Raw genomic sequence first — 25,663 nt, forward strand, 5'->3', positions numbered from 1 at the left:
TTTCCAACAGCTGCTGATCTTGAAGGAAAGTGTCAGGAAAAGCTGTTTGGGTTATAGTTGGGGATTTGAGGGAGCTTTGCCTGATTTCCTAACCTTGTGGAGAGTAATCTTTTGTTCTTAATGCCGAGCTGCAAAGAGTATGATAATTTCTCCCATGCTGTGACAGGGCTACACTATTGAACTCCTGGCATGGCTGTGGGCTTAGTAGTTACGGAGAGCAAGGGAGGTGAGGTCTCTGGAGACAGAGGCCCTATAATGACCTGCAAAGATCAATATTCCAGTTTTGATTTTTGTCTGCAAGTATGTATTTCTGAAAGAGAGAGATCCAAAGGGACTGACCGCAGAAGAGTGACCTGTTGTGGTAGATGTTGGGAAGGAATGAAGATCAGAATTCTTGCTGGAGATAATCAATCAGTCAGAAGAGGTAGCATTTCTCCTTTTTCTGTGGTGGAAAAAAAATTTGGACTAGATTCTGTTGCTGACTTAAGAGTTTAGAGTTATACCAATGCTAAAAGTACTCAGAGTAATCTGCATGCGAGGATGAAAATCTCACCATCTTGGAACTGTTCCTGGTCCTGCTGTAAGAAGGGATAACTGTCCACTGGGGCCCCATTCAGAAAAATGTCCTCAGCTACTTTGGGCAGAGTGCCTGTTAACATAAGCCTGAAGCCTTTTTACAATTAAGGTGGTTTTTCTTTATTTCCTAGATTTTTATTTTATTTTATTTTATCTTACCTTGAAGAACTTCTCCAACGACTTGGATAAATCTCTTTGTAGAATTTATTCCTTCCATACTATTGGGTATAAACTTCTCAGTGAAACTGTCCTATTTCTTCCATTGGATACTTTTCTGGGATCTTCTTAAACCATGTTTCCTACTCCTTGTCCCCCCTCTTCCCTCCCCAATATCTATAACTTTTGCCAACTCGCATAAACTGCTTTGTCCTTTATCATCCTTGATTTTTGCTTTTCCTAGATCAAATTAATCTTTGTCTACATACCTGAATACTTGTTTGCTCCTAGAACACGCCCCCCTTCTCATCTGCACATCCATACGTTCTTTTTATAACTTGACTTCCATTATAATGCATCGCATTAGAGTGTTCCACCCACTGTAGCATTGCATCCTTCAATCAACAGTAAATATTCTGCTCTGCATGGGCCGGGATGACACTTCTGACCTACCATTAGAAGGACATTTGCTTATTTCCAGGAGTGATGATAAATTTATGCTTTGCTACCCACATCCTTCTAGCTGGACCCCTTGTGACTGAGGCGAACACTTTTAAGAAGGCTGAGCTTGCAGAGTATACCAGGATCTGAATTTTCCTCTGTGAGATGCTAACTGGACCATGTGGGGATTGAACCTGTGACCTTGGCCTCATTAGCACCATGCTCTAACTAACCCAGACAACATCAGCATAAACACATCAGTCAGTAATAAATAAGAATCTTAATGAGATGGGGGAGGGAGCCTAACTTTGTATTTCCTTCATGTATATACAGTTATCTACAAAGCCTGTCTGAAGGAGCCCGACTGATATCATTACTGAATTGTCAGCAGGTTTAGATTTAATTGGATGAAGGAGGCATAGGAATATTTAGAATTTCAGTGTGTCTATCAATTTGAGCCATATTTCTTGTTGTCTCACATCTAAGCCCTTTTCAGTTTTGCAAACTTTTACGAGCTCCCTATTTAATAACTTTTCCCCCCTGGCCTTTTTGACATTATAATTTCTGCCCAATGCCCTGGTGGTTTCTCCTCAATGTTTTGATCTTCCATGTCCTAACTTAGTGTAACCTCTGAACTGGAGGCTTTTTCTTGATTTAAAAGGCCTGGTACAATTTGGAAACTTTTTAGTTCTTGGATGTGTTGCCCTGAATACATGTGAAGGTTATTTATTCGATGGCACTCCCTCAGGGGTAACCATAAGCTCTCTTACAAGTTACAAAAAATATTCAAGACAAACAAGGTTAAAATAATGTCATTTATATATTGGTATATGAAGAAGGGGCTCTTACCGAGCCAACGGAGTATCTCATCTCTCAGAGAATTATACAGTCTCTGTGACTTATGCTTTTGCCAGCAGGAAGACTTCCCCAGGGGGAGGAATCAGGGTTTTCTCCTGTACAGTGGTATTCTCTGCTGTGGTCCCTTTGTTTTTGTTCTGGTAGTTCTCTTCAGGTATCACTGGTTTTGTTTTTCTCCATTCTACACCTGCTTTAACTCAGCTCCCACCGCTACTGCCGTTTCACCTCCTATGCTAAACATTTTTTCCTGCTGTTCACTAGAGTTCTGCCTCCTCCATGGCTCAGTTCCATTGCCGCCTTTTTTTCTTTTTTTCTTTTTTTGCAGTTCAGCCATTTTCCAGAGGATGGTGCTTGTCACCTTAACCAGGGGACCATCTCTATCACTCTGGTGTTTCAGATGAAGGGTTTTTAACACACAAAACATCCTTTCCAAACCTCTTGTATAATAGCAGCACACAAGCTCAGCTCTTCCTCCTTCAGGGTTTCTCAGGGCTTTCTGGGAATAGTTTCTTCTTGCATTTCTGAAATGAGTCTCTGCTTTGTACTTGTGGTCACTCATACTGAGCCATCTCATTTTTCTTCCCTAGGACCCAGAAGATGTGCTTTCCAGTCAGATCAATACCTTGTGCTGAATCTTGGGGTTCAGAGGACCCTCCAACCTCTTCCTTTTTAAAACGCCCATCTCCCACTTCCTCTATTTTCCAGAGCAGCTATACTTGTTTAATCAAATGAACCTGGGATATTTCATGAAAAATGGTCAAAAGGAAAGGGGCAGTAAGGGGCCGAGCCAGCTTGGAGTACAGGGGTCTGTGCCAAGTAGTCTCCACCCTACAGCTTTGTCATTGTCTTTCCTATATGTTTTCCAATAAGTTTAGAATCTAATGTTCTTGTGACCCTTGATATTTCTTCCCTAATTCATAACCAACTCCAACCAGAGGATATGATGTTGAATTTTCATATGAGAATTTAAACTCAGGAAATTGACAAAGATTATAATCAGTGCTTGATTTATTCTTTTATTGATTGTCTAGATTTAAGAAAGTGATGGAGAAAATGTTAATAATACAGATTGAATTTTAAAATGTGTAGTGCATACTTTATCCCTCTCTCAGCCAGTCGTTAAATGTTTACCTGCACACTTTTGTCCACAAACCTTAATCAAGACTTCAACTCCTGACCTTATGACCATGATTCTCTGTCTCTGGTTTTCATTCCCCCTTCTTATTCTTTTATTTATTTTCTTTTTAATTTATGGAATAAAATAAGCATTTTTACTACATAGTAGAATAATAAAAAATACTTGTTATCCTTCTAAAATATATAATACATTTATCACGTAAATTTATTTTCTTCCTCACCTTCCCAGATGGCTGACATTAGACACAGATATGTGTATATATATATATATATATACCTCCCTATTTAAACTACTCCGTATATATTTGTGTATGTGTGTATATACTGTTTACATTTTTATTTACTTATCCTTATTTGTTTCCCCTTCTCTTTGGTAGAAGGGATTGATTGATTCTTTTATCTTGTGTTCTTAGAGTCTAGCATATTGCCTGGCACACAGCAGGTGCTTAATAAGTATTCATTGATGCTCAACTTTACTTTTCCATAGGTAAAATTATCTAATTACAGATATAGAGTAGAAGAGATCTCAGAGACCCTATAATCTCTCCTCTTTGCTTTATAAATGGCCAAAATAAGTCACAAAGGTGAGATTTATGTAAGTGATTTGCCTGTTACATATGAAGGTAAAAATAATAATATTCATATAACATCTACTATGTGCTTAGAATTTTATAATTATTACCTCCTTTGATCTGCACAGCTTCGGAGGTAGGTGCTGTTATTATCCTCATTTTACAGATGAGAAAATATGAGGCAAACAAAGACTAAATAATTTGCCCATGATCAGATTTGAATCCATTTCTTCCTGACTCCAGACCTGGTGCTCTATCCCATGTGCCACCAAGCTACATCAAATGTCCAAGGCAAGAATGAATCCTATATCCTACAACTTTGGAACTCAGAGGGCTTTCTCTTGCACCATACTGCCTTAGTCCATTCCATCACAGCTATTTCTGATCCCATGTGTGATAGGATAGAATTAAAGAGCTGGCAAGGATCTTACAACTCATTTAATCTAACTCCTTCTATTGGAAACTTTGTGGGCTTTTCTTTATTTTCCCTTAGGGTCAAGATTTTCTCTATATCAAAATAATGCAGGTTTGGAAGACATCACAGGAAGCCCTTTCTTCCCTTTGAAAGCATTTGGGTGCTTTCTTTGTTGTAAAAATCTTTATTATTGCAGCAGAGTAGTACATCACTGGAAAACTCTTTTGAAAAATGGGGAATGCATGAAAACCCTGTTGTATAATGCATTCAACTTTTATTTGTCAGTGACCCAGCAGTGAAAAAAGTAGAAAAAAATCTTTGCAAACAGGTATTCCTTGGAATTCCTTCTCAAGCTGTCACACATGGCAACAAATTAACTCCTCCCTGTTCTTTTCTCCCAAGATGTGTTTCTTTCTCCCTCCTCCCTTTCTTCTCCTCTTCCCCCGGGAAAAAGGGGATTTTAAAAAGTCTGCACATAATCTCTCACTGAATTTGAAGCATTTGCTGGCAAACTGATTCTTGACATTAACTGGTTGTATGGAAATATTCCCAGCACCTGGGGAGAAGATAAAGGAAGGTATTCATAATGCTGCCCCTCTGTGGTTAAATCTTCCATTGGCCCAGCATCAGCTTGGATTACACTTATTGCGGGCCGACTGACTTTTCTCCTACATTGTTGTTCTTAACTGGAGAAAGATTTGCAGTGGTTAAAAAGAACTGGAATTTGCTGGGTGATTTTGTTGCAAGAAGTTGGCGTTGGGAAAGGTCTTTCTTTTTTGGTTGATATACTTTTTGAAGACTTTTGGTTTGAGATTTGTTTCCCTTCAAAGTATGATGGAAACCTAAGAATATTGCACGTCTCAAACTTGTAAATCAAATATTGTGCATTTCCACTGGGCCCTGACTGGACTTTAGAGGCCAGATAGGAAAACTGCTTTGAAGGGGAAGAGCGAAATCTGGATTGCTTGATTGCTTTTAGCCTCTGACTAAAGTAAAATTGGAGCAAAAATACATCAAATTATTATTTAAAATTTTACTTCTTTTTCTAAATAACATTTCCAAACCATCTTTTTAAAATTCTACTTGTTTTTTATATTAATATTACGAATTCATATAACTGCACTTTGGCAATGTCTGTGCATGTCTGATTTAAAAGCAAAAACAAAAACCAGAAACCCTATACCAAAATAAAAGTAAAAAATGATTCCTTCAAAAAATAAGCAAACAAACAACGAAGGAGATACTTCCAAACTCTGATTTAAGTGGGAGGTGAGATTCCAGGATAATTTACCAACTCAGTTGAATGGGAAATCATGCTTTGAATTTGGAGAGCTCCCCAAAAGCTCTGTTCCTTCCTGGAAGTCAGTTGATTCCTAATTGGATTACCTTCTCTTCTGTTATCTTTTATTAGAAGCAACATATTTGTGTAAGGTAGTAGAGTTTGGAACATCAAATGAGGAGGAATTCACATTCTTCTTCAGAGACTTAATAGCTATGTCATCCTTTAGCAAACTGCTTGATCTTCCTCAGCTTTAGTTTCTTCTCCAGTAAAAAGGGTGATAATGGCATTTACTTCACAGAGTTGTTGAGTGTATCAAATTTTGGCTAATAGTATATATAATATGATATAACATTTCATCATCTTGTAAGACAAATAGAGATCTGAATTCTAGAGTCTCTAACTAGCTTTGGGACTTAGGCAAATTATTCCATCTTACTAGATGAGTAATTTTTTACTCCTTAAATGGATGCAGACTTTATAAATTAAAATGGGAAAACAACTAGTATGTTATCTAGTCTCTTGGCCAGTTGAGCTGTGAATGGAGTGACATGAATTCTTTGTCGTCACTCCACACTCCATCTGATTATACTTGAGTGTGGATTCTGATGGTAGGGAGTTGGGAATGACGGTTCAAGGAACATAGAAAATGCCTGAATCAATGAGAGTGACATTCCGAGGGTCACATTGGCAGTATGTGTCAGTAGTGCATCAATCCATGTCTTCCTGATTCTGAAATCTACTATTTCCATTTATTGCAGTTGTTTTTGTTCAGTTGTTGCAGTCATGTTTGACTTTAGGACCCATTTGGATTTTTCTTGGAGGGGTTTGCCATTTCCTTCTACATCTCATTTTACAGATGAGGGAACTGAGGCAAAAAGAGTTAAGTGATTTGCCCAGGTTCATACAGCTACTAAGATTCTTATGCCAGATTCACATTCGTGAGGATGATTATTCTGACTCCTTATCTGACACTGCCGTATAGTGACCAATTACACCACAATACTTTTATCAAAAATAATACAACTTATATAAATTTTAATACTAAATAAAGCCATTAGCAGAAAGAAAAGAATATAGCTTTATTCCTATGCTTATGGTAATGATCTGGGTTCTACAGTATTAGACCTGGAATCAGGAAGACCTTAGTTTAAAGTAGCCTCAGATACTTAGCAGTTATGTGATCCTGGGCAAGTCACTTAACATGTGTCTGCCTTAATTCCCTGATCTATGATATAAGGATAATACTGCTTACTTTCTAGGGTTTTGTGAGGACACTATTTGAGATACTATTTGTAAAGCACTTTGTAAATCTTAAAGCACTATCTAAATGCTAGCTGTTATAATTAGTACTGTACAGATGGTAAATTACTAGAGCTGCTTGAAAACATAAAAGCACTCCCATTAGGATGCGAAATATGAGAATAATCTTCTCCAGAAGATAATGTTTAGAGATATTTAGCTGGTCTAAGACTCCTCCTTTTAAGGCAACAGTCTGTTGGTATTGTCCCTAGATCATATCCCCTTATGTGACTAAGGTTTCCCCAGAGTAGAAAATCCTTGCCAAGAAGTTGAGAGCACAGAAGTTGAGGAGTTGAAGGTATAGCTTGTCTTAAATATTGCAGATAAAATTAGGACCCCTTTCCTGATTCCTGCATCAGACACTCTGATTTGTCAAAAGGTATTTAGAAAGACCTTCAAGAGAGAAACACTAGGATTTCCCATATTGTTGTTTGGTTCCTACTTCTTCCTGAAATTACATGTTATTTTGTATTTGCTCATCTTTATACATATAATTAACTTACCCAAGTACAATGTAAGGTCCTTAAAGGCAGGGATTGTTTAATCTTCATCTCTGTAGCTATAGCCCCTAGCAAAATGTTTGGAGTATAGTAAGTAATTAATAAATGCTTTTGAATTTAATGCAATTGATCCTGAAACTCTCTTCCCTAGTGAATAAGCACTGCACTTATCATTCAAGGCCTTTGTCCCCTGTGCCTTCTTTCTATCCTTAATTATTTCTCTTTACATTCTCTTTAGGAATATGTTTTTAGTTTAAAGACATCATCTCTAATAGTAGCAACTGTGCTTTAAAGTCACAAATATCAGAAGGGACTTAAAAATTCTCATGCTTTTTAATATATGTGCTTTTATAGTTCAGGTACAACTGATGACCTCCAAAATGGATTTAGCAAGTCACTGGCTACCTTTCCTAGCCATTATTGACCTGGCTTTTGGAATGGCAATCCCAGTCTCTCTCATCTTTTTCTCTTAATTCCTAACCATAACAATCAGTGACAAGAAATGCTTGTAAAGAGGTCTCCTCATTTGCCATGGTTTGCTTTGTTCTTTGTTTCTATAATCGATCTCACTGCATTTCCCAAGCACTTGTATTGGATGCATCAGGGAACTCTCTTAAGTGAATAGGTGACGGGAAAAGATGGATAGAAAGTAAATAGAAAATTCCTCTGCCGCACCATAGGACTCATTCAAAAAAGCCATTCAAAAAGCTCTTTTCTCCCCCCAGAAGTCACTTTACCAATGCCAATTTAATGGTTACTAATCAGATTTTATTTGGAGCCTATACAAGAAAAGCAAAAGCCCCCTGAAAAATAGCTTAACTGGCCAAGGACAGGGTATTTTAACGGGTCTCTTTGGTGCTCATCCTCATGAAAATAATCTTTTGTGTGACTTATACTGAATTCAACAGAGAATGAAAGAAAGACGGAAGGTGAAGGACCATTCAGAATTGCATCTGAAAATAAATGTCTGAAAGATTTATGACTTGATGATTACTTTGGAGATTTTTACCAAATATTATCGATTAGGTTACTAAGTTGTAGAAAATAGGCTTGGAGGTAGGGGACTAAGTGCTTTCTTTATAATAACCTGGCTTCAATGGAATAAATCAATAACTTAGGTATCTCAAATATCATCCCTGTCATAGCTGGCCTTGAAAATAGCTTTCACACAAAATGTGGAAAAAGCAAAACACACATTTAAAAAAATAAATACATATCCTAGCAATTGTTTTTGAGAATATTAGAAAAATATTGGAAACAGGATCCATATTTTAATATTTACTTTGCTAAATTTCACAGAAATCTTAACATCTACCATTCATTTGTCTTCTTGGATCAATAGGAAAATAGCATGGTCGTTTAATTATGTTGTGCTAGGGAGAAATTTTTTTCAAGAGAATAGAAGCACAAAGATCCTATGAGGTGGCTTTGTTTCTTCAGCATTTGAAACGTATACACCTGTTTTGCTAAGTAGAAAGAGTTCCTTTGAGTATTATATCACCATTCATCTATTTGAGTTTTGCATGTTCCTAGAGAAATTTCTGTTTTATATTGAAACGAATCAGCCTTAGTATAATAGATAATTCTAACAGCTTGAGTAGAAGTATAGCCTGTGAAAACCCTAATATAAAAACCTCTCAACCAAACATAAATTAGAGATTAGTTAATTCATTGATTCATCAAATATTTATAGAATGTCTTCCATGAATGAGATGTTAGAGATACAGTCTGGAGAAGATTGGAACTTTCATTTCATGTAGCAGGAAAAGACATCAGTATTTTTGTATGTACCCTCCAAAAAATCACAAGTCCATTAAGTATGCATTGAAACTAGATTTATTACAAGTGAAGTGAGCATCAAAGCAACACTAATATACAATATTAGTGAAAGGCATTAGATATAAAGATAATAATATGTTAAATGTGATGGAGAAAGTCCTTATTGAATGAGGTGGTGGTAAGGAAAGGCTTTATGGAGGACGTGCCATGTTTTGGCCATTTAAAGGGTGAGAAAGCAGAATGTCATAATGGAAAGAGTATTGAATTTGGAATTAGAGAACCTGGGTTCAAATTCTACTTGCTACCTGTGCGTTCTTAAGAGATCACTTAACTCTGACCTTTAATTTCCTCATTTGCAGAATAAGAAATATTAGTGAGGCAAAACTTAAAAAGAAATGGGGTCACTAAAATATACCAGAGGCCACAAATTGACTTAGTTGTAAAATGTAGTAGCTCCAAATCTTAAATCCTTTGATAGGAATTCATCAAGGTAAAAAGGAGGAGAGAGGGCGTGCTGGGAATGAGCAGAGGTATGGGGAGAGTATAAAATATAGTCAGGGGACTGAGCCAGTCCATTAATTTAGAGCATGTACAGAGAAGTAATATTCCTATATTATAAGAACTTTCTTTGCTTGAAAAAAAACTCACAGAAGAATTTTTTGGGTAGTAACTCCCCCAGTACATTTAAGTATTTACTCACAATCCGTTAAGTACGTGATGAGGAGAGGGGACACCAAGGAGTATAATAATATCAAAGTGTTAGAAAACACTGCTCACTACAGATCACTCAGAGACAAAGATAAATGCTTGCTGAAATGATGATGTAATTCTGTGAGAGAACAGCTTAGCTCAAACACAGCCTTAAAAAAAAAAAGAACACATGTATTTCATAAAACCAAGAGAGACTTGTAGTTGGGAAGCGGAAACTGAGCATCCAGCATTATGAGATGTGAAGTCTTGTTGATGTTTTCTCACAGCCATACATCAGCATTGAGAAGAGTTTCCTTTGTTGAAGACAGTATTGTCTAGACACCTTGAGAAAGAATCAGGAAACTGGTCAGCCATGTATGAAGTCACAAGACCCCCACCACATATGTACGGTGATCAGGAACAGGGAAAGCAGGCGAAGGCAGCAAAAGCAGATGTGGTATTTTGCCTGAGGGAGTTGCCTCTATTTTTCTTTGCTTTGGCTAAGGAGAGATGGGGTTGATGTAACATGACCATTGGCAGATCACTTAAAAAATAGCAGATCCATTCCTCCATTTTGTCCCTTATCTTTAATAAACATGAGAGAAGTGACTACTGTCAGGAAGTGCTTTTCAGTTTGGGAGATGAAAGAAATGACATTGAGACATAATTAAACACGAGTGAGTGCTCTTAGGTGGCTTATTCTGTGTGAACCTTAAGAGGTTTCTATGTTTCACATGCTTCAGCCCAGAACAGTCACATCCCAACACACTGTCTCTTTAATGTTCTCCTTGCGGAGGGAATGCTTGGACAAAAGCCAAATGTTTTCATTTAAATGGTGGCAGCTCTTGGTGTTTCTAGGCAATCTCCCCTGAAGCTCTTCTGGTCTTAAGATACCCCACCCACCCACAATTAAAATGCCCACCTTCCTTTTAAATGGCTCTGTTGCTAACACCTCAACCACTCATGGGAATGAAAGCAAAAAATGTTTAATTAGCAAAAGCCTGATAATATTGACAACAGCTTTAGAAATAAAAGGGAAGTTGCCCATAGCCAAGAAACGGTTATATATTAAAATAAGGATTCTGTGTGATGTACTGAAAATGGTGCTGAGTTTGAATTATGCTTCTCTTATATTTTTTGTGACTTTGAACATTTAACCTTTTCAAGCTTCAGTTTTATTAGTTATATAATGAGAGAGGTTTGACTACATGATTTCTGATAACTTTTCCACCTGTAGACTTTTGAGTCCTGGGATATTTGCTCAGACAACTTCACAGGATTGTGATAATGAGCAGGTAGGATAATCTAGAATAGTGAAGCAGAAAGAACATCAGAGTTGGAGGAAAGAGTTCATAATTTAGCTTTGGTATTTATCTGCCAATCTCGTGTCACCAATAAGTCTATTAACCTCATAGCATCTTCACCTATAAAATGTGAATAGTAAATGTGTTGTTTGCAGGATTATTGTCAAAATTCAATAAGATAATGATTATGAAAGTTTTTTTAATGTCTTACATACATGTAAAATAGGTTAATTTTGCCTAAATAGGCAGGCAGACCCTAAAAGCACCACCACCCTCATCCCCACCATCAGTCTATAGAGTTGGAATAGGAGTTATCATTGTTCATTTACTTCCTGAATCTCACTTTTTGCTTCAGCTCACCATACATTTATTCACTTCATAAACTGAGAAATTAAGCATTGTATAGGGATCGATGGGCTATGTTCCAACAGTTGTATAGAAAATAATATTGAATTTACTGAAGCTCTTATGAGTTTTGAGAGTAAGATCTCTTTTCTCTCCTTCACATTTTATAAATCTACTTTTGTAAAACTGATCATTCAGGACCTATATTCCACCTCTTTCTGCCTTTATCTGTCCGGACAGGTGAGCATGTGCTGTGAAATTAGAATTAGGATTTTTCTTTACTGAAATATATTTTGAAAATTCTTCTTAGCAGTGCCTAGTATAGGAAATTTCCAAACTTGAACAATCGAGGCTAGTTTAAAGCATGGTAAGAGTCGTGAAAAAGAGGAAAGAAGAGAGTGACAAAAGCTAGTGAAAGAATTAAGCAGTCATTGATGGAAAACCGATGGTTTTTCTGGGGCTCACCACACAAAGTCAAAACTTCTGGAGGAAGAACTTCAGGATGAATTTTTGGATGACTAATTCATAGGAAGATATAGAAAGAGTCACAAAGGATGAAAAAGCAAAAATTGACTTGCTGTGGGATCATAGAAGACAGGTGGTATAGTAGATAAGAATGCTGGGGCTGACGTTAGGAAGACACATCTTGGTGTCCTGAGACACATACTATTTCTATTTGAATCTGTGAAAGTCACTTAACCCTGTTTGCCTCAGTTCTTCAATTATAAAATGAACTGGAAAAGGAAATGGCACACCACTCTAGTATCTTTGCCAAGAAAAACCTAAATAGGATCACTAAGAGTTGGATACAACTGAAAAATGACAGAACAATAGATCCATTAAAGCATTGAAGTTTGTCTGGAACTGTGGATTAAATTTTACCAAATGAAAGAGACAAAGATAAGAGAATATAAGATTAATTTTTCTAGGACAAACTGCCCAACCACTGAGCTCTAAAATCTGGGATGCTGGAGTACAGTTCTCTATAATTACTTTTGTAGAAACTTGTAAATAAAATAAAAGGATTTTAAGAATGCAGTGAAAGAGGCAACAGTATTCTAAAACTCTATATCCTAATCAGCCCTAAGCTAGAGGTTCTTAAGGGTTCAGCTCACTGGGTCTGTGCCAGAATTTCACAACTGGGATCATAGTAGACAGGGGAATAGCTAAAGAACATATTGTTAGAGAGGATAGCTGAATATTGTCAATAAAGAAGCAAATCTGTTCTTGTAGGATTACAGAAATTTAACCAGAATACATAGAAATAAGTTAATTTTGTCTTTTCATTTTATAAGTGAGGAAAAAGTACTAATGTGAAGGAAAGGGGAAAATACCTTACTCAAACGTTACAGTCAGTAAGGTGGCTGTTCATTCCTATCTGACTCTTCATGACACCATTTGGGAGTTAATTGATTAGGTTAAGTGACTAGTCCAGGATCACACAGCTGGTTAAGTGTCTGAGGCCAGATTTGAACTCAAGAAGATGAGTTCCTGACTCCAGTCCCAGTCCTCTGTCCACTATGTCCCTTAGCTTCCAAGGAGCCCATAAGGGGTAGAGCATTATTCTATGCCCTTTCACCCTGGAACTAGTACTTTTTTTCATCATATTGTTCTATAATTGGGAGAAGAAAGAGGAGCTTCGAGTCAGATTTTCAGATAAGTCATCAGTAACTGTAGTCCTTGAGCACCAGAGTCATATTTCTAATGCAGATGAACTCAGTACAGGAAAAGGAAGGTTCGGGTGGTAGGTAAGTCAGCAAGAAAACGGGACAGGTCAGAGGTAACAATAACCAATATTGAAGTGAGCGTGTGCTCCAGGTGAAAACTTTGCTGTGTTCTGAGGGCTTATCGCTTGTCTTTGAACTAGTGACACAGGCCTTCTCTTCAAATAGGACATTCCACCTTCAGACTCCAGGCATTTTCAGTGACTGGTCCATATGCCTGGTTCTCTTACTCTCTCTTCACTCTGCCTCCTGGCTTCCTTGGCTTCTGTAAGAACTCATTCATTATCATTTTAAATCATAATACTTTCTTGATTTTGATTAATTTAATCTGTAACTAGCTTGTTTGTACAGAGTTGCATATTGTCTCCTCCATTGGATAGCTAGCTCTTTGAGGACAACAACTACATTTTGCCTTTGTAATTTTTTTTGTATCCCACCACTGTACCTGCACACAGTAAGTGCTTAACAAATGTTAACTGACTGACTAGTATTCCATTTTTACATGTTTCAACTCTGATTCTTTTTTTAGTAAGTCAATTTGGTAGGGGCACCATACTCTAGAGGACTGGAACTTCTGTGGTAACTAACAAAGAGAGTTAGAAGTTCCATTGTAGTTCCTTAAGTGCATATCTAAATAACTTATTATTTCATTTCCAACCCCCTTATAGTTCCATTTGCTAATGGATTTTATTGAATGAAATGTTTATGGGCCCTTTGGTCTTTTGCTTTCAGGGATAAATGGATTGATGGATGGATGGATAGATAGATTATTTTACTGAGCTAAATTGCTTATGAGCATTGTTATTTAAAAATAAACATGATCACTCAAAAAGAAGTAGTAAAATGGTAGTAACATAATATTTCTTTATGGATTTAGTATATTTTGAATTAATTGCAATCTTGTTAGATTTCCAAATATTTGATGTGTACACATGTTGTTCTGTATAGGACATATAATAACATACATCATTTCTCAGCACACACATAAAACGCATACATAATAGTCTCCTCTTGCGGGTTTCCTTTTAGATTCATTTATTTTTCTCTGTCTTTTTTCCCCCCAGGATGAAACAATGATGTGATGGATATAACTATGGGCTGCTGTACGGGGACAGGACCCCCTCCCTCCTGCCTTGTACTCCTGCTTCTCAAGCTTTTGGCCAGTGTTTCCCAAGGTCTCCCAGGGACAGGACCTCTGGGTTTCCACTTTACACATTCCATTTATAATGCTACAGTATATGAGAACTCTGCAGCAAGGACCTATGTCAACAGCCAGAGCAGAATGGGTATCATCTTGTCAGATCTTTCCTGGGACATCAAATACAGAATAGTGTCTGGGGATGAAGAAGGCTTCTTTAAAGCAGAGGAAGTCATCATTGCAGACTTTTGTTTCCTCAGAATAAGAACTAAAGGTGGCAATTCAGCCATTTTGAATAGAGAAATACAGGACAATTATTTATTGATTGTAAAAGGTTCTGTCAGAGGAGAGGATCTAGAAGCATGGACCAAAGTGAATATACAGGTTTTGGATATGAATGATCTGAGACCTTTGTTTTCACCAACAACATACTCTGTTACAATAGCAGAAAGCACACCTTTAAGGACTAGCATTGCCCAAGTAACAGCTACCGATGCTGACATTGGTTCTAATGGTGAATTCTACTATTACTTTAAAAACAAAGTTGACCTCTTCTCTGTTCACCCTACAAGTGGTGTGATCTCTCTAAGTGGGAGGTTAAATTATGATGAGAAGAACAGGTATGACCTTGAAGTTTTGGCAGTGGACCGGGGGATGAAACTTTATGGTAACAATGGTGTCAGCAGCACAGCAAAGCTTTATGTTCATATTGAACGGATCAATGAACATGCTCCAACTATCAGTGTGGTCACACACATCCCCTTCCCGTTGGACAAGGAGCCCACATACGCGGTGGTTAATGTGGATGACCTAGATGAGGGTGCAAATGGTGAGATTGAATCAATTTCCATTGTAGCCGGAGATCCTTTGGAACAGTTTCTTCTAGTAAAGGAAGGGAAATGGATCAATGAGTACAAAATTAAGGAGAGAAAGTCAATTGACTGGGAGAGCTTTCCCTATGGCTACAATCTCACACTTCAAGCAAAGGACAAGGGTTCTCCACAGAAGTTCTCTGCGGTGAAAGTAGTCCACATTGCCAACCCCCAGAAAGATAACATCCCCGTCAGATTTGAGAAGGAAACCTATAATGTCACCATTAGTGAATTTTCACCTCCTGGAGTTGTGGTCGCCATTGTTAAACTAAGCCCAGAGCCCCCAGGGGTGGAATATAGAATATCTCCTGGAGAGGATGCAGAGTATTTTAAGATTAATCCAAGGTCTGGTCTAATAGTCACAGCCCAGCCCCTGGATGTCATCAGAAAAGAAGTTTATGAGCTGGGAGTATCCAACAAAGAAGGTGACTTGAAAGCACAAGTCACCATCAGCTTAGAAGACGCCAACGATCATACTCCTGAATTCCAGCAGCCATCCTACGAAGCTTTTGTGAATGAGAGCGTGCCGGTGGGGACAAGCGTATTGTCCGTTTCAGCTTCTGATAAGGACAAGGGAGAGAATGGGTATATCACGTACAGTATCGCCAGCCTTAGTGCCCTACCATTTTCCATTAATCAGTTTACAGGCGTTATTCGTACAACCGAGGAACTGGATTTTGAATCCTCCCCAGAAAATTACAGGTTCATTGTGAGGGCCTCTGACTGGGGGTCACCTTATCGTCATGAAAGTGAGGTCAATGTGACCATTCGCATCGGAAATGTCAACGACAACAGACCCTTGTTTGAAAAAGTGGCCTGCCAGGGAGTCATCTCGTACGACTTCCCTGTCGGGGGACACATCACTGCTGTCTCAGCAATCGATATCGATGAACTGGAATTAGTAAAGTACAAAATCATCTCTGGAAATGAACTTGGTTTTTTTTATTTGAATCCTGACTCAGGTGTCTTACAACTTAAACAGTCCTTGATTAATTCTGGTGTAAAGAATGGTAACTTTGGCCTCAGGATCACAGCCACTGATGGAGAGAATTTTGCAGATGCCATGTTTGTTAACATTTCAGTCTTACAGGGAAAGGTATCTTCTAAGAGCTTCAGTTGTAGAGAAACTAGAGTGGCGCAAAAGTTAGCCGAGAAACTCCTCATCAAAGCAAAGGCCAATGGGAGGCTGAATTCAGAAGATGGTTTTTTTGACTTTTATTCTGTTAACAGGCAGGGACCCCATTTTGACAAATCCTTTCCTTCTGATATTGCTGTCAAGGAGGACATGCCGGTTGGTGCTAACATTTTGAAAATAAAAGCCTTTGACGCTGACTCTGGTTTCAATGGAAAAGTGGTTTTCACAATCTCTGATGGGAATACGGATAGCTGTTTCAACATTGACATGGAGACAGGTCAGCTTAAAGTCCTGATGCCGATGGACCGGGAACAGACGGATCTCTACCTCCTTAACATTACCATTTATGACTTAGGGAGGCCCCAGAAATCCTCATGGAGGTTACTGACCATCAATGTGGAGGATGCCAATGATAACAGGCCCATTTTCTTGCAGGAGAGTTATTCTGTTAATATTCTAGAAAGCTCAAGTATTGGTACTGAGATCATTCAAGTGGAAGCCCGGGATAAAGACTTGGGATCTAATGGCGAAGTGACTTATTCAGTATTAACAGATGCGCAGCAATTTTCCATCAATAGTTCAACTGGGATAGTTTATGTAGCCGACCAACTGGACCGGGAATCCAAAGCAAACTACTCTTTAAAAATAGAGGCTAGAGACCGATCGGAGAGCGGCCAGCAGCAGTTTTCTGTGGTTACTCTTAAGGTTTTCTTGGATGACGTCAATGACTGCTCTCCTACTTTTATACCAACTAGCTACAGTGTGAAAGTCCTCGAAGATCTTCCGGTGGGCACGGTCATCGCATGGCTGGAGACCCACGATCCGGACCTCGGTCTGGGAGGTCAGGTGCGTTACACCTTGGTGAACGACTATAACGGGAGATTTGAGATCGATAAAGCCAGCGGAGCCATACGTTTGAGTAAAGAGCTGGATTATGAGAAGCAACAGTTCTACAACCTCACTGTCCGTGCGAAAGACAAAGGACGGCCCGTATCTTTGTCCTCCGTTTCCTTTGTGGAGGTGGAAGTGGTGGACGTCAATGAAAACCTCCACACTCCCTATTTCCCAGACTTTGCTGTGGTTGGATCTGTAAAGGAAAACTCCCGTATTGGAACGAGTGTGTTGCAGGTGACTGCGCGAGACGAGGATTCTGGGAGGGACGGGGAGATCCAGTACTCTATCAGGGATGGCAGCGGTCTCGGAAGGTTTAACATAGATGACGAAAGTGGTAAGTTTAAACATAAAGGCAAAAGTGATTGCTTTACTGCCTGTAAATGTTCGTAGAGAAGCAAAATGATGGGTTTATGCACCAGTGAGTCCAACTCCATTGTACTGAACTCAGTAAAATTGCAAACATGCATTTGATGCCAAGTTGACATACGTTAAAAGCTTTTGTTATAGCATTCACACGGGGACTAAGGGACAAGGCTCTTTGATTTAGTAATTCAGTTTTCAGTGGGAGCCCCAGGATTTTTATTAGTCACTGGCTCAGTTACTGTTGTCACTTTATCTTTTGATAGCTGCAAATAACTATTGTCACCTCTGTTGATTGCACTCTTGACCCTCATGAAAATATAGGGACCTAGTAAAGTAAATTATGGCAGAATTGGCTTTAAATTAGAAGTGTGAAATGGATTCTCAAATGGATTTCATATCCTACTTCTTCCTTTTGCCATGGTGCTGTTTTCTGTAATGATATTGAATCAATTGTTTGGTTTCTATCATTTTTCATGGGCCTATTACAACTTTAAACAATAAGCACTGACATTTGGCAAACTCTGAGATAACCTGGCCTTAATCAAGGGTTGTGTGTGTGTGTGTGTGTGTGTGTGTGTGTGTGTATGTGTACTACATGTACTAGTATAAAAACAGATAATTTAGGGTTTGCAAATTAATTGTTTATAACAAATTTGTTTTTAAAGATGAAAAGATATGATTCCCCACTTCTGCTGTAGTGGCTCACTTATAATCCATTCAGCCTCCCATATGTGTATGGAATTGTGTTTATACTCATGTTTCTTCTGTAATGTATAAATATATATGCATGTATATATTCACACACATAAATCCAACTATTTCTTGGATAATAATGCATGTTTAACCCATCATCTCTTCCAGACTGTAAGTTTCTTAAAGTTAGTTTTATCATCTCAGTATTTTGCATAGGCCTTGAAACAAAATATACTATGATAACAACCATCACTATCATACTATAATAAATGTAATCTAAAAGGAATTTTAATACTTAAATCAAGAAGGATAAAAGGCATCTTAGTATACTGACCAGCTAGCCTTATTGCTTAAAAGACAGGTTCTAAAGTTCAGATCTAAACTGATACACATTGTCTGCATGACCCTGGAGAAGTCACTTAATCTCACTACTGTTAAAGTTTTTCCATCACAACCCTTTTTCACATAAGAAATATGCATGCTCCCCTTCTGGAATCTGAGCCAAAGTGTTTCTGACAGCATTCATGCGTGCTCAGTGAGAAATATTTTGTATTCAGAACCAAGGCTGCCATGAAATCATACAGTATAGTATGTGCTAGTGCTGCCAGAAACACCTTGGAATCATTACACTTTTGATTTTGAATTAATTTTTGATCATTGCATTCAGAAATCGTTTACTGTTGCCAAATATTTTGCAACCCCCACTTTGGGTTATGCAATCCCATGTAGTCATGACCCATAGTTTTAAGTTTTGCTCCATATAATTCTCTACAAGTATGACTCACAAAGGAAATACTGACTTGTCTTAGTAGATGAAATTTAGTTTCTGTACCTGGGAGCTCCTTATTCTAATAAAATTGCAAGTCTAGATCCTATCCCTATGAAGGGGAAGGTATAAAAGTATATACAGTTGGAGTAAACAGTGTGTTATCTTCTGTCTGCCAAACATCAACTTCACATTGATGTATTTTTAAAAAATACATTATTTCTTTTGTTTTTTATATCACCAACATTTTCCAATGTATTGGAACTGGAATACATTGGAAAATGTATTTCTCTTTTCCTTTCCCTGATTTGTCCCCACCATCTCTTATAGTAAAGAAGAAAAGGAGGGAGGAAATACTAGTTCAGCAGAACTAACCAGTATATACTAAAAGAAGCACCTATGAAATACTTAAATTTTAGATTTAGCTCCCAATTCTGAGAAGCAGTTTTTTTAGGATAAATAATAGTGATTAGAGTCATGAAGTTGAAATAAAGCAGACTTGATTTCAAGTTTTGCTTCAGGTGTTCACTAGCTATATGATTTGGGGCAATTTACAACCACTCTGTGCCTCAGTTTACTCATCCATAAAATAAGAGAGTTGTATTTGATGGTCTCTAAGGCCATTTTAGCTAATAATAAATCAATGCCCCTATGTTTTATAACAAAAATTGGAGATAATGAAAATAATTATGTAGTACATTGGAGCTTGAAATATGCCTCATGTGAATTAGGCTGCATTTGTGTTGTAACCTGGCTATCCTCCATTATATTCTCCCTCCTTATCTCCATCTCTTAGTTTCTCTGGCTATTTTTAGCACTCATATAACGTTTTACCTTCTGCAAGAGGCCTCCCTTAGCCCTGCTACTGTTATTAGTGCCATCTAAGACTGTGCTCTTTCTACTCTGTTTATATCTTATAATTATTTCCATGTGTGGAAATGTTGTCTCTTCCAACAGAATGAATTCCTTGAGGCTAGGAATAGTATTTTTACCTTTTCTTTTGGTGACATCAGTGCTTAGCACAGTGTAAAGTAAATATATGATAATAATTTGATAATCTCTTGTTGACTAATTGATTGAATAAATGACTGATTTGTAGCACATGAGAAAAATGTAGTTAAACTCTGGAGTTCTCTTGAGTATGACAGCGTATAAGTAAACATTGGTCTATAAAAATGTTCAGTCAATTGTGTAGAAATGAAAAAACTGTCCAATATACCTGTCAGTCAGTTGGCAAATTTCACACTGTGTGCTAGCTTGGAGACAGTGTGACTTGAGTTCAGTTTTTGCCTCACAGACATACTATCTGTATGATCCTGGGCAGATTTTCACATCTGTTTTTTCATCTGAAAAATGAGTCTTAAAATAGCATTTACTGGGGCAGCTAGATGGCTAAGTAGATAAGAATACTAGCCTTGAAGTCAGGAGGACCTTAGTTCAGATTTGGCCTCAGACACTTAACACTTTCTAGCTTTATGACCTTAGACAAGTCACTTAATCCCAATTGCCTCAAATCCTCTCCCCCAAAAAGGAGAAAAATAGTACTTACTTCTAGGGTTGTTGTGTGGATAAAAGGGAATGATATTTGTAAAGCCTTGTACAAACATTGAAAAGCTATATAAATGCCAGCTATTATTACATGTGAACTTCCCTTACCATGCTAGCCGAAACGACTACAGGGATAGACTTGAAGATGTGTTTTAGCTGCTTTTTAATAGTTGAGTTCATAAGGCCACAAGGTATAAGACCCTGGATTTGGACAAGCATAAAGGGAAAATGTCCTGGACTTTCCAACCTATCCCCTTGGCAACCCCATCTTTAAACCACATCAAGCCACAAGGAAATTGTTTTGTTGTGCTTTTAAAAAGACATTCCATCTTGTTCCCTTTTAATGAAACAAAGTATAGTACTGATTAGGTGAGAATCTGTTATGTTTTTATCATTTGTATATATATTTTTTTCTTCTCATCCTGAGTATTAGAATGTAAAATGTGAGTATAATTACTTAGGATGAAAAACTGCCCTTTTAATTTTGGGCTCTGAGAATATGATAGCTTTCATTTATATTTTAAAAATAAATTAAAATCCTCTGTTTATCATACCCATCATCACTCCAATTCTATATTTCCTCAGTTGAGCTCTGAATTATAGAAATGTATTTGACATTATTGACAACATTAATAACAGTGCTTCCATTATCTTGAACAGTTTTCTGAGTTCTTTAAGCACATTATCTCATTCATTCTCCAAATAATTTTTGAAGTATAATTGCTAGTATTATTTCATTTTACAAATGATGGGTTGAGAAATGGACTTAGAGAGGGAAGTAACCTGCACACCATCGCAGAACTAGGGAGTGATAAAGCTGGGACCAGAAACTAGATCAACAAATCCAAGGATCATGCATTTAATACCCACTATGTGCAATGTACTTGATTGGTAAACTCCTTGAGGGTAGTAGAGACCATCTTTTTTGTTCATATTTTTATTCTAGGACCTTAACAGAGAACCTGGTACATACAGTAAACAATAAATGCTCTCTCTGTCTCTCTGTCTCTGTGTCCCATTATGTGGGATAGGATATATATTATATATACCTATATTTCTATTTCTCCTTCCTCCCTTCTTTCCTTCATTCTTTTTCCTCCCTTCCCTTTCTTCCTTCCTCCTTCCCTTCCTCCTCCCTTCCCTTCCATCTTCCTTCTTTCCTTCCTTTCTTTCTTCCTTCTTTCCTTCCTTTTTTCCTTCCTTCCTTCTTCTCTCTCTTTCTCCCTCCCTCCCTCCTTCTTCTCACTTTGCTTATGTTTTACTGGTCAAGGACTTTTTCCATTGTCACATAAATTTTGAATTAATCAGCTGTTTTAAAAAGACTTTTAATTCTTTTTTAAATCATAGGTCTTAATCTATTTTTTCCCTCATTGTATAACCTTTTTTTCCTTCTTACCAACATCACTATCTCTTTCTACTTGTAAGAAATAAAGATTTTCATTTGGTTGTTGAAATCTTTCCTGAAGATTAGATTTTCTATATAATAATATTCACAACCATGTTGCTGCTTCCCCTCTCACCTCTGCAAGAATTTAGCTAATTAGCAACCTATAAACCCATGGAAGCTGACGCAGAATGATTGCTTGGACTCTTGCCAACTTGAGGCAGTGTTGAGGATAAGTTTGGCAATCGGTTGTCCAACATGAGTAGTCATTAGCATGATGCTATTGGGTTAGCAATAGCTTAAGCGCTATTGAATGATTCATCAGCCCTTTGCTCTGGTGAAGTGCGAAAAGTCACAGTTTGAATTGCATTTGCGGCACTAGGCTGTTTATTCTTTCTTCAGTTAATGAGTCTTTCCTCAAAGGACAAACTGGATATCTCTGGGCCTTTTAGATGGAATGACCCAACCTCATTTGGGTTTATGTTGCTAACCAATGATTGAGTTCAGCTATCCAGAGATTTGATCCTTGTCCCTAAATTTAGCTGGGGGCCCAGAATAAAATGTGTCCCAGATTGTTGCTTTTATGCATAAGATGTTATTTCTTTCTTTGTCTGCTGTTGTTTAGAGCAAACGTAGTCCCTTTTTTCACATTCTCAAAAATCTACATAATTTTCTAATCTTAATTAGTGGTCATTTTCCAATAGTCTTCTTCAGAGAAAAATACCTTCTTGCCTTAGAAATGAGAGCAATCCTGATATATGTTACACTGCATTTGTATTGGTTGATTCTTTTTTATTTTATTTTTTTCCCATTATAGTTTTGCTTTTACTTGGAATTCAGGAAACAGAACTATAACTTGAATTTCTTTACTGTACATAGACAATTTTTAAATATTTTTTGTACATAGACATTTAATAAATGTTAATACTATGAGCTCCAACTAGAGTAGATTTGATTATGATTTAAATCATTAGTCTGGAAGATGCTACTTAATCATTTTTTCCCTATAGATTTCATTCTTAGTGTATACTATTAATATTAATATATATGCATATGTACATATATGTATAGTACACATTTTTATATATGTATGTTTATATATAGTCTTCACAATTTAGAGATTTCACTACATATACATACACACATTATATATTTGAAATTAGTAATTTATCTTTTTTTTTTTTCTTATTGTTATATTTTATTTTTACAGTAATTTATCTTTTAAAAAATACTTTGCAGCCACATGAGAAACCTGAATAGCAATTTGGTTATTTGATTTATTTAAGTTAATTGAAAGGAATATGTTTGGAGTGACCTACATCTTATATTGCACTTTGGTTGAAAATTTGAGCTGATTTTTCAGATTTTCTTTGAATTACAGTAAATGTATATATAGAAATAGAATCATGGGATTTAGAAATAGTAAAGTCTTCAGCAATAATTTGGCCCAATCCCCTCATTTCACAGAGAAAGAAACTGAGGCTCGGTGTTACTCAGTGGATTGCCCTGGTGACAGTGTATTGGTCAGTGACAGGGTTGATCAGAGCAGAGGGCTTTTATAGGTAGAGAGTAATATAATTTTCAAGGAGTAAGCAGAGGGCTACTGTGTTGAAATTTAAACCTTTTTGCTAAAACCATTGAAGACTTTGGGGCATAGTTCTTATTGCAGGATTGATCACTGAAACATTTATTATGGACATATACTGTGTCAGGCACTTTTTAGAAATAATGGCAAAAATACTTTCTCGGTCCTAAAAGATTTCATTCTCAAGGGGGAAACAACATGTAAACTAGGTTGTTCAGAATATAGACAATGTTAAATAAATAAGAGAATAAACCTTTAATTAAATGGGGCACGGGGGGGGGGGTGATTTTAGAAGGCATGTTTTTTTTGAGAAAAAGGAAGCAGAAGCCTGGAAAAAATCTTTTGTGAAGGTAGGTATTTGAGTTGAGTCTTGAAGGAAGACCAAGAATCCAGAAACAGAGATGAGGAAGGAGACCATTCTTGGCAGGAAGGACAGCCAGTGAGAACCATGTAGAAGCATGGGAGAAAAAGAGAAGGCCTGTATGGCTCCATCACTGGGTATTTGGAAGACATTAAAATGTAGGAAGCCTGGAAAAATAGAAAGGAAAGAATTTGTGAATGGTTTTAAAAGCCAAACTGATGGTTATATCATGTTGGTAATTGGAGTTTTGAGTGAAGAGGGGTGTGGAATATCATGGTCATACTCAAGCTATAGGATGATCATTTTGGCAGCTAAGAGAAGGATAAATTAGAATGGGGAGAGACCAGACAGGGAGACCAATAATCGGGCTATTGCAACAATTCTTCCTCTAAAATATCAGTGCTTAGGAAAGAATCTGGCCCATACATAATAAATAATTAATAAATGTTTATTGACTGACTGACTGACTACTGGGATTCTGAAAGAACATTGATGAAAATTGCATAGGATGAGAAGATGTGGAACTATATTTATTGAGCAAGTATTCACCTTAAGGAGATAATGAATCTGTTAAAGTACTGAATTATATCAGCTTCAGAATCTTGAGAACTGTTCTAAGAGGGGCCTGTGTTTATATGGCAATGGCTGCCCCCCCTAAGCTAAGCCTTCATGGTGACCTATTTACTCCCATTTCTTCTTGCCTAAGTGAGGCCGACCTTATTTCCTTAATGAGAGACAAAACTTTTAGCAAGACATATAAATCCCCCCAAACACAAAAATATCAATCAAATACAGATGGCCATGTTTATAAAACTCAAAGATCATAGTATGCACTAAACAAAGATTCATTTTACTGTCACATCTTAAAAGGTCTCACTTTGCCCTGTTTCTGTGTCTTGCCTCAGCTAAGTCTCCTTAATCTCTACCTACTGGTAGGTCAGCTTTCTAGTCTGTTTATACTAGGTTAGCACCTAGCTCTCCTTCTGACCTACAGAAATGGCTTAATGGGACCCTTTTTCCACCAGATGCATTTCCTTTACATCTTTGCAATATCAGAAAGAGATTGCTTCTCTTTGTTTTGAATCCTGAATCTCTAGCTAGAATTCCAACTTAATTCCTGTTTCTAGTCTGTTTTTTTTAAGACCTTCCATGGTGGATATGTTATGAGGTTAATATATATTCAGATCCTGGTTGTAAAAGTGAATTATCTTTTCTTTATTTCCAATTACCATAGAAGACAAGATTCATTCACCCCTAAGAGCTTCAATTCTTGAATCTATAAAATAGGCACAATACTTACTTTTTCCCCCAAAACCTCTGTCCTATAGCTCTAATTAGGTAAGTTATGCAAAAGATTTTGTAACTACAGTACTCTACAAATGAGCTATTTATTATTTGTGAGCAATTACTCTCTAAGTTCTGTTTATGAATCATGTTGTAAGTTCTCTCAGAGTAGTAATATTTTGGAATTCTATCATAATATAAAATATTTTTAAACCTTTTATAATAATATACAAATTCCCTTTGTGGTGAGACAAGCCTTTTCCCTCAGTGAGCTTTGTCATTAAAGATTTACCAAATGCTTATCACATTAATGAGAACACATATTTGAGTGAATTCAAGGAGAAATTCTCATCAATTCACAAAACTTTTCTACAAATGAATTTGTGGTTGTTCAGTTATTTCTGACACTTTATGATTCCATTTGGAGTTTTCTTGGCAAAGATACTGGAGTGGAATGACATTTTCATCTCCAGCTCATTTTACAGATAAGGAAACTAAGGCACTTTGGAAAACAGGGAGGAGAGATTTGCCTAGAATCACACAGCTAATAAGTATCTGAGGC

The 25,663-nt window shown here is 37.2% G+C and overlaps 1 protein-coding gene across 3 annotated transcripts in view; it reads left to right on the plus strand.

Annotated features, from left to right (window-relative positions):
* The first annotated feature begins 14,159 nt into the window (after nucleotides 1-14,159).
* FAT3 (FAT atypical cadherin 3) overlaps nucleotides 14,160-25,663 on the plus strand; it is a 537,424-nt gene continuing 525,920 nt past the window's right edge. For all 3 annotated transcript variants that reach the window (XM_051986799.1, XM_051986800.1, XM_051986801.1), the window contains exon 1: nucleotides 14,160-17,451. In XM_051986799.1, coding sequence (XP_051842759.1) covers nucleotides 14,160-17,451 — 3,292 coding nt within the window. The remainder of the gene's footprint in view (nucleotides 17,452-25,663) is intronic.

Source organism: Antechinus flavipes, chromosome 3, assembly GCF_016432865.1.
Source record: "Antechinus flavipes isolate AdamAnt ecotype Samford, QLD, Australia chromosome 3, AdamAnt_v2, whole genome shotgun sequence".
NCBI lineage: Eukaryota > Metazoa > Chordata > Mammalia > Dasyuromorphia > Dasyuridae > Antechinus > Antechinus flavipes.